The 10,663-nt window shown below is 35.5% G+C and overlaps 1 protein-coding gene across 2 annotated transcripts in view; it reads right to left on the reverse strand.

Moving 5' to 3' along the window:
• Nucleotides 1-10,177, reverse strand: part of LOC113818336 (ATP-binding cassette sub-family F member 2) — an 11,540-nt gene extending 1,363 nt beyond the window's left edge. The window contains exons 1-11 of one of the 2 annotated variants that reach the window (XM_027370534.2): nt 10,064-10,177; nt 6,803-6,909; nt 3,996-4,095; nt 3,683-3,860; nt 3,297-3,514; nt 2,697-3,001; nt 2,428-2,589; nt 1,953-2,117; nt 1,492-1,794; nt 1,071-1,319; nt 1-712 (exon numbers count right to left, since the gene is read on the reverse strand). The exon at nt 1-712 is cut by the window's left edge and continues 1,363 nt beyond it. In XM_027370534.2, coding sequence (XP_027226335.1) covers nt 584-712; nt 1,071-1,319; nt 1,492-1,794; nt 1,953-2,117; nt 2,428-2,589; nt 2,697-3,001; nt 3,297-3,514; nt 3,683-3,860; nt 3,996-4,095; nt 6,803-6,901 — 1,908 coding nt within the window. In that variant the 5' untranslated portion in view covers nt 6,902-6,909; nt 10,064-10,177 and the 3' untranslated portion in view covers nt 1-583. Of the gene's footprint in view, nt 713-1,070; nt 1,320-1,491; nt 1,795-1,952; nt 2,118-2,427; nt 2,590-2,696; nt 3,002-3,296; nt 3,515-3,682; nt 3,861-3,995; nt 4,096-6,802; nt 6,910-9,782 lie in introns of both variants that reach the window. The other variant, XM_027370536.2, reaches the window with a different exon arrangement.
• Nucleotides 10,178-10,663: the final 486 nt, after the last annotated feature.

The following is a 10,663-nucleotide window of genomic DNA, read 5'->3' on the forward strand; positions in this document are numbered from 1 at the left end:
GAAAGAAAAGCTCTTGCACCCTTTCAGAAATAACCACACACGATCACAGTGATAACAGTCTTCAGTACACAGATATTATACATTTTATACATATTTATCTTATATTGTCTCCCAGATCTACCTGATTAGCACTAATTTCCATATCAAAGATGATCAACAAATGGTCTGTGAAATATTCAAGTGTTAAAGTTACTTTCAAAAATGAAAAATAAATTTGGATATCACACCACACATACAGGAAATAAATGCATCACAAAATGAGCGTGCCAACTTTTAATTAATTTATTTTTTTCCTAATAGAGAATGATGAACAGCATGACAATCTCATAATGACAGAAAAGATGAAAAAAATAAAATAAAAATAAAATAAAAATAATAATAAATAAATAATAATAATAGATGATATATATTTATATATTCTTTATGATCAAAAGGAACTTCTAAGTGACTTGCCCAAGAATGAGCAATTTAGTTGCTCAAAGAATGTGTATCTAAATTCTGGTGGACCTTTTTTTGATCACCAAATCCCCTTTTTAATACTTTTTGTGATTTCCAAAATAACATTTAAGTAGTTTACTTCAAATTAGAACATTTTCCTTCTCTTTTCATTATCCTTTAGAACCTTCTTCTTCAGCATTTCCTTGTATGACAAAATGTCTCCTTCCCACTTGGTAACAGTCTCCTTCTCACAAATCCAGATCTCCTCTGCTACCTGTAAAACAAATAAAAATGAAACTAGGGCTATAGAAAATTATTTTCAGATCTTCAGTAATGATAATTTAGTATGAGTGTATTTTTTCTGATAAAAGAAGCCTTAAAAATTAGGTGCTGAGGAAATGGTAACTATAATAAAATCCAAAAGCTTAAAAAAAGGTATGGTACAATGTCACAAAGGATAACATGTATATACAGCATAAGTATAAGAGATTAAGAACACCTATACAATATGGACACATTCTATTTACCAACAAGCATATAATAAAAAAGTAACTTCTGCTTTCTCTTTTTAGTGACTTGATTCCACATGAGTAAAGCTTACTTATAAAATCTATAATTCTTCAAAACCTTACCTGAGAAATCAGCCTGAAGTCGTGAGAAACTAAGACCATGCCTCCATCAAAGTCGTTAATCGCATCTGCCAAAGAATCAATGGTTTCCATATCCAAGTGATTTGTAGGTTCGTCAAGTAGGAGCAAGTGGGGGTTTTGATGAGACAACCATGCAAACACTACTCGACAACGCTGTCCGTCACTCAACTGCCGAATGGGTGATACTTGCTGCTTCCCAGTTAATCCATAGCGCCCGATAATCTTTCGTACCTAAAGGTAGAACATTCAAAGTTAAAAAGCATGAAAAGAATTCAGTTAGGATACATTATCAACAAAGCAGACCCATTTATCCATAATATGGGAAATAGCACATGTGCATGTTCTATATTCATTATGCCAAGAATGCATTTAGTTAACAGCAAACTTCACATTCACAACTTACTTCATCACGTTCCTTCAGCTCTGGGAACTGAGTCATCATGTAATCAATTGGAGAAAGATCAAGGTCGAGAAGTTCATGGAGATGCTGATGATAACGAGCAATTCTCAAGTGGGAATTTTTACGGATCATGCCTTGAGTCGGGGTAAGATCTCCATAAAGAAGTTTTAGGAGGGTTGACTTTCCTGCACCATTTGGCCCTACCAAGGCAAGCCTTGTGTCCAAATCAATACCAAATTCTAGATTCTTGTAAATGTATGGTGTGCTCTCCTTGTAGCGGAAACTGACGTCCTGTACCATGATCACCTGAAATTATTGAGATACCTCTAACTAACAATTCAAGCATTATGCATACATTATAAAATTCCAATTACACATTCTTTACTCAAATGAAGGATTATAATGAAAATTATGATAGCAATAATAATTCAACATTCAATCAAAACTATCTCCCATAATCTTACTGGAGGGGGAATTGTCCCACACTCTGGGAAGTAGAAGGTAAGTGTCCTGTCTCTGGAAACCTTCTCTGTTAGACCACCTGCGACCATCTTAGCCAGGGTCTTTTCCTTGGACTGTGCCTGACGTGCAAGCTTAGCCGAACCGTGACCGAATCTCGCAATGTAGTTCTGCAAAATTTTAAGAAAAACTAAGTAAATGTAGACTTGTGTGAGTGTGAAAGTATTAAAAGTGTGAATGAGTGGCTGTGTGTAATGCCCCTCTCTGTGGGTGGGTGGTTGGGTGGGTAGGTGAGTGAGTGCGAGTGAGGGAGTGAGGATTCTTAGAAGTCCCTGTACCTATTTATATGCACAATATTCTACTTTTCAATACAAATGAATATAAATATATTCCACTTTCAAGTAATTCTATCTACCATAAAGCCATACATAAACTGGAAACCCAACAAAAATACTACTGTTAATCAAGGAAATTTCTCACCTTCATATGAGCAATCTGGTCCTGCTCCCATTGATACTGTTTCATTTGATTCTCAAGTTGTTCAACTCTTGTTCGTACAAAGGCATCGTAGTTACCACCATAGTACTTCAGCTTCTTTTTCTCCATGTGGATAACATTTGTGCAAACACCATTCAAGAAATCCTGAAAAACAAAGCAATAACAAATGAAAACTCAAATTACATGGATAACAGTAAAAGGAAGTGAAACATTATCATGTATAAAAGGACATAAGAGGGGGAAAACCCTACCTGTGAGTGAGAGATGATGACCAAAATACGCTTATATTTTGACAACTCCTCTTCCAGCCACACACAGGCATCTAAATCCAGGTGATTGGTAGGTTCATCAAGGAGCAAAATGTGTGGCTTGACGAACAGAGCACGAGCAAGAGCAATTCTCATTCGCCATCCTCCAGAGAAATCTTTGCAAGCCTTCTCCATCATAGCATGGGTAAAGCCAAGACCATGAAGAATATAGGCAGCCTTTGCCTGGGCTGTATCGGCTCCAATTTCATCCAAACGGTCATAGACATCCATGAGTTGTTCCTGAGACTCTGTAGATTTAAAGAAAAATATATCAGACAAGAAATATTTGCCACTACTAAATGCATTACAGCCTTTGAAGGATAAGAAAAAAAGTTTGTCTTCTGCATAAATCTTTTTTTTTTAGCAATTGGGAAGACGAGTTAAAAATCAAAACATGAACACACATTGTATGTTCCATGAAAAATGCATTTTGTCTAATGACAACCCAAATCCAAAGTGCAAAAAATAAAACATCCCCAAGCCTTCCTCTAAAGCTCGATGATTGTGACATATCAAGTAATGCTAAATGAAAATCTACTTTACCGTCATCTCCACTCATTGCCAACTCTTCAGCTAAAGCCTCCAAGCGTATTCTCTCTTCATCAACCTCCATAACACACTGAAGTGCAGTCTTATCTGATGCTGGCATTTCTCTAACTAAGTGGAAGATATCAAGGTGGTCTTGAATAGGCACCTCCCTATTTGCTATTGTTGCTAGCAGAGTGGACTTGCCACAACCATTTTCTCCAATTAGTCCGTATCTGTAAATATATTTGTGATGAGACTAAAATATAATCAACTTTGCAATACACAGGGTAGTCTACACACTGATCACAACGTAAAGATCTCAATATCGATCAAATAATAATGGTAATCTAATTAATTTGTTTTAAATAAAGTGAATCCTAATCTAAGATTTTCCAAATTACCTTCGTCCACAATTCAACTCAAGTTTGGTGTCCTGCAGCATCTCTGAACCATGGAAAGTGATGGAAAAGTTGTCAATCTTAACATCCCGAGCACGTGAGTGGATACCCAGGACACCAGTGCATGATCGTGCTTGAGCAGCAATCTTCATGTCTTCTTCAAGACGGCGACAAAGCAGTTCTGTCCAAAAGAAAAGGAAGGAAATGTATTAAAGTCAAACAGATTAAAAATATAACACTTGATACATGATAAATATAAAACTGATTGAAGAGTTTGTACAATATGGTCATATCTACTTAATCCAAAATAAATTACCTTCTGCGCTTAGGTTCTCTGCCTCAGAGTTGCCATTTGTCATGGGTGTGGTTTCTCTGGAATTTTTCTTGGAGTTGTTTGCAGATCCATTGACTTGGGGCTATAAAAAGAAATAAAAATTAACAATATGAACTAGGATTCAATATAATCTCTAAAGTAGAATTCTGATTACATATCTAATAAGACAGAATAATGGAATATGGTCAGCTGACAGAAGAGCTACTAAAGTATTCTCAAAGAGTAAACCCTGACAGAAACCTTATCTATTTGCTATCCACAATGGATATGGTACATCATTTTTGGATGAAAATATGCAAGACCTAATACTTGAAATAATTCTTTTTTTTAGAAGACACTTCTAGTAATGTGAAAACTAATAATACACAAGATGAATGCAAAATATCAGTTAAGGGAGCCATAGCCCTAGAGAACGATTTTCACGATTTTTTTTACTGTTATATATACATAGACTATGATTTACACCACAGTTTCATATCATTTGGATAATAAACAATGAAGTTGTTTTAAAAAAACAAGTTTTTGGAATATATAAAGAATTTATAAATCTCACTTATCCATTGACCGAACTTGTAAAAAAAGAATACACTATTGCACTACCTATATTAGACATGCTTCGGATTTTGAAATTTCCTCAGTTTAGTGTAAAAGAAATTTTTTTGATATTCATTGTTATGAATATAAAAAATGATGTGTGGATTTTTATCACCTGAAATGAAAATTGAATTGCATTTAGTGTAAAAGAATTGTTTTTGAATGTTCACTGTTATGAATATAAAACATGATGTATGAATTTTTATTGCCTGAAATGAAAATTGAATCGTCTATAAAATCGCAACTCTATTCAGCTTTCAAATGATCCAAATCCCATTAGAATCACCAAAGTAGTTAGCGAAACAGAAAAGAATGTGGACAAAGGTGTAGTTTTGAGATATCGGGCCTTGAAGAGTTGAGGATACTTTTTCCTTTTTAGAAATTTGATCTCTGCATCAATCTCGATCCCTGGCATTCACATGGCATTCTGAAGAGTAGCTGGTACTTGGTCCTCCCCTTTTGCAAGGTACTAATGGCAATAACTGTACAAGACTGTAAAAGTACCGCGTGTCATCACAGGCTTCACAGTGCCTCGTGAGGCATTTCATACGAACAAACAACTGCTGCAGCTGTGATCGAGATGTATTTCTCATCATATGTTTATTAGTTACAGGAATATCTATATCATTTTCTTTCTTCTTTTGTCATAACTCCTTTCTTTTTACGTATTTAGCATGAATATTAAGTCAGTATTGCCAAAGCCTACTAGATTACAGGAATTTTTTTCTTTTTAGTATTTTTACAAATATTTGTCAAAAATTCAGCATGACAGCCCCCTTTACAGACAAATGACGACGCAATTACTCCATTAAATGGGGAAGAGAATAATGGTGAAGCGATTAGCACTAAGACCGCACTTGTAATTGACAAAATATCGATGAGTTGTGGTGAAGGGCACAAGGCCTTTGGGCTTTGCAAAATAATGTTTGATGCAGTTACTTGTGGCTAAATGTTCATTCCCCCCCCCCCCCTCTCTTTAAAAATCTAATACATACATACATTTTTCAAATCATACATGTACTTGCATCAAGGTTGTTGTATTGTATGGCTAAATCTTTTTATTTTTTTTTTATTCAAATCTACTATTCTTGTATAATAAATTAATTTGCTTACTACCCGCTATTCTAATTCATAGAGGAAAATATACATTGTAATATATTAAGTATTTCCTTCAAACGAGTAATTACAGAAAAAATAAATTTCATCTGAAAGTAAGATAACAGGCCATATAATCAATTAGCTATTTATTGTTATTAATAATGAAAATAAGGGAAATCTTATTGGAACAACGCCATTCAAAAATTATGAAAAAAAAAAACTAATAATATTCTTATTAAATCCACCTTTCGTATCCAAAGGGTGCTGATGCCTCAAAATCCCTCCGAGACGAGACATAATTTTGGGAAAAACTCATTGATACTGCTATACCAACAACCATTCAAAGCTAGTGGAAAGCAACAAATGATGATGGAGAAGAAAAAAAAAAAAAAAAAAAAAAAAACTGACTGACTGACTGAGCCAATCAGATAATAGAACTCCATGACATAACAAAACCATATCACCATATCAAGACTTTGAGCTGGATAACTTTCATAATTTAGTCTAACCAGCAGGGATGAGTAATGAACTTGACCTATAAGTGTTTTTGAAAAACTCATACACTGAGTTCCTAACCTTTTAATGTGGCACTGTAACACCAGCTGACCAGCCAATTTTTGTATAGGTACTTAAGGAAGAAAGGTGTCAGATAAAAAAAAAATGTGTGGATGTTCTTAGCTAAAAACTATAGTATAAAAGTAACTTCCAATTACCAAATGACGGAAATTTCCAAGTTATTCAGTCTTTACAAATTCATAAAATAACAAAATACTACAAACAAAGTATAAGCTTTTGCCATCATACATAAACAGTCCAATTAAATTGGGATTAAATGCTAGGAACCAGCCTTGAGACATTTTCTAGCAATGAATATGCTAAAGTACAGGGGGATAGCATTTACTACGTCAAGATGGTAACAACTGATATATAAAAAATAATCAGTTTCCTCTAAAGGATATACAAATTTTAAGTATTATCAAGTATGATTCCATGTAAAAAATAAATAATACAGTATTAATTGCTAAAAATATCAGTCAAGTCATTGCCAAATTTTGTACAATTTAGTAAATACAGAATAATAAAAACTTCTTTCTCACCTTCTTGTCCTCCTTGGGTTCTACTTTCTTGCCGCTTGCCTTGGCCTTGGCTGCTTCCTTCTTCTTCTGATCTCGCTTTTTCTTGGCATCGGACGGCATGGTGTATTCTGAGGATAAAATAAATCTATAAGCAAACCTAAAATTAAAGAAGAAATAATATAGTGCTCATGAGTGGCATGATAGTCTCATGTAACACAATATGTCTGTCCATAAAGTTAAGGGTAATACAAACTGAAAGAGATTACAGTAAAATAGTATTTATTTACATCACGACTGTACTACGTTTCTGAAAATCTAAGGACACTTAACAAGAAAAAAATTGAAAATCACCAATACATAAAACAATCTGTATAAGCAAAGAACAATGTCAGAAATAAAGAAAATATTTGACAATTCTTTACAGTATAGGTGCACTTGTAAGACTAGGTCTCCAACCCCACTACACAAAATTTATTCAACACTAAGTTCCTGTAACTGGGCGTGCCCTTCAGGCACTGCCTGAGGGGAGGGTTGATGGAGCTCTGTCCCCCATCATCTCCCCTAAAGAAACACTGTCTTCCCCTTGGTATGCACAGCAAGATAACCTAGAGCTGAAACTCAGGTGCACTGAGTGGACTTATGCTGTAAGCAGCATCTTACACATATTCATCTGTCTATGGCATTGCAATTTGTCTGCAGATTATTTCTTGTATGGATGACTGCAACTTTTTGTCCTCTAAAAGAACATCTTCAATTTGCCATATATTTGTGTGTCCATGCTATAAAAATTAACCGATTCCTTTACTGCAAATATTGCATACTAAATGCATGACAATGTGGTGGGAGTCTGGGTGTGAAATCCTGGTTAGGGAAACATGGGAATTGGTTTGCAATTTGGGGATGAAGCTCCTCCTTAGTGAGGTTTTTGGTTCATACGATGATTGTGGATTCCGAGTGCCTCCATTAGAGTAACAGGGATTTACTCTCAGAGGGATGCGGCCACTTCATAATTCCCAGTAATTTACTACTTGGAAAAGATTGTTTTCAAAGAAGGGGGAGGGGGGCTTTTTGCATTTCTTGACTTGATAACCTTTCACCGATAAATATAACAAATTTGTATACCTTACCTTTCAAGTAGAAAGGAATGGAATAGCATTATACAGTAATAACAATGTGGGCTAATGTTACTGAGAGTGACGCACAGAGATTGTGGGAAATGGAGATCGCTATCTTATGGAGCATTTGAATTAGTCATAGACACCAGAGGCAGAGCTGCAGAGGTCTCATGTTTATTGCAAAATGAAGAAAATAGTCTGTTCGGTGATGTGCAATGAATAAGTCAACAATTCCCTTACTCAGCCATTGTTCCTTTACTTTAAGTTGGCCTAAAGTGCTAAAAAACGGGGGTAGGGAGTAAAAGGGGGATTTGTTCCTCCTGTCCCGGGAATAAATAGAAAGTAGGAAAGCTTCGGTTTGGGTTTTTGGGTTCGCATGATACCCTTGTTTGGGCTCTACTCTATGTATTGCTGAATACAATGATTAATGTTTAAAACAATTTATTTATCTATTTATTTCATTACACAAATTTTCTGGTTTGTACTCTACACACACCAAAAATGTAGCCGACATCTTGTAGTAAAAAGAAATTGAATAAATCTTTACTAAACTTGTGTATAAACTAGTTTCCTCTCAGATTTACTCATAAAAAAGAATGAATAAAAGCATCATTATAGCATCAACTGATTCCATCACTAAGCTTTACGGTTTCCTATTATTATTCACATTACATCATATGATATATGATTAGAGTATAAATCATCAAAACATACTATTTTACTGGAAACGAGTTGTTCTATAAGGTTTAATTAATTGCATGAAAGTGGGAACTAAGGCATACAGACAATTGTTTACCAAACACATTAAAAGATATTGCTGAAATTTAAGTTAATACTGTAAAAATTAAAGGCCTGGGTTACCTGAAAGCCCATGGTAAGGAGTACGGCACATATATGGATGCTTCCAAGTAATAATTACGAACCTAACCTAGTTGAGTGCTGTAATCTTGTGTCATATTTGCTTCAACCATGCATGCCCAGGACACCAATCGGGGGCTTTTCTGTGGTACCCTTTGCAATTTCCAAAACTAAAAAGTAAGTTTATTGATCTCTTTGATCTGTTTGCCGTTTCCTTTCTCTATGTCTGTAACTAAAATTAAAATAAATAACCTGTAACACCCACTCCAGCCTAGGACTAAACCCCAAACACACACACATGCACATCTGAGAAATCTGGTCTGAATTCTGAAGAAATGCCATCACACGTCCACAAACTCGAAATCCTGTATCATTCCATTACACAACATAATCAAAACATGCTAAAATAAGTTTCAGCTCTGCCATTTTGCCGCAATAGTTTAAGGATCGTCCTGGAATCTGAAAAGCGTATATCAATTTGGACAATATCGGTCATTTTAGCATAGCTTCTGGCTCAGCTACATTGGCCTGGTGAAATATATGCTAAAAATAGATTAATCAATATTCTATGATTTACAGGAAGGACCACCAGACTGCCTGTTCACTGGAATTCTAACCAGGCTTTTATCAACAAATTTTTGGTCTCTGTCAACACATTTGTTTATCAGATATAAACAATTATTGATTTTACATTATTTTACACGGAATTACATTATAAAAAAGCTTCCTAAACTGAGAAAAGAAATACAGACATACAAAGAAAAAAAAATTACTCATTTCCTCAGCAACTCGAAAAAAAATCCCCCTCGGCCTACATTCACATCGTCTATTTCCCCATTTCCACAGAAAGGGGCCAAAGAACATCCCACTCCGCGATGAAAGACGCCTCGAAAATCGCTTTAAAATGCGGTAGAGAAAAGACATGACGCAAGCCTACCCGAGAAGAGCCAGCCTTTCGAAGCCTTGGTTAATTTTCTCTCTCTCCGATTTCTCTCTTTTCCTCCCACGAAATAAATACAATAAACTACCCGTGGAGTATCCGAGTTCGAGGGGATTATCGGAGTGAAGTAAGGCCTCGCCCGACGTCTCCTTGGCTGCAGTTTCCGCGGCTGAAGTCCGTCACACAAAGGCTAAATAAGGCACTGACATCCGCCACTCCACTGCCACTGAGGCAACGCATGGCCTAGTTTTCCGATGGACATATTTCCGCCATTCCTTCCATCGGCGTCAATTTCTACCCGGAAATGGATGAAATATTCTCTCTCCTAACTTCTAGGTGCGAAAACCAGCCGGAAATAGGGATACTTACACTAAAAATACGCAAAGAAGGACAAGGAAGCCGTTCTCACGTGCTAAGATCACGGCAGGGATACCACTTCCACCTCATGCCGGCAGATGGCACTTGGTCTAGGCGATGGCCACTCACTCAGCGTAATATAAAAAATCATATATAAATTTTACACTCATTGCGTTCTTTATGTCTATATGGTTGTCTTGATATTGTAAATATATTTCGTAATAGTTATTTTGTACGTGATATAGCTAATATTGAACGATTTATCTTTTCTTAGTATGTAGAGAAGTATAACGACCTTTATCCTCACTGAGTGTAAAGCCATACCTTCTCCATTCACATGAAAATAGCGGGAAAAGTAATTGCAGACGACTGAAATATTACAAAATACTCATGATACCTTGTTTATTATGAATTAAAGGACAATATTAGATCAAATTGGCATGGTTGCCAATGATTAACAAGAATTTCGCAATTACCTATTTTAATATCTTTACTTGGGCGTTAGATATGTTAAAAAAGCATGCAGTTTTGGGGATATTTGGCGAATAGGTCCAATAATCATTATCGATTTATACATTCAGAAGAAAATACATCCGGTTCTTTTACACACAA

Source organism: Penaeus vannamei, chromosome 23 (assembly GCF_042767895.1).
Source record: "Penaeus vannamei isolate JL-2024 chromosome 23, ASM4276789v1, whole genome shotgun sequence".
NCBI lineage: Eukaryota > Metazoa > Arthropoda > Malacostraca > Decapoda > Penaeidae > Penaeus > Penaeus vannamei.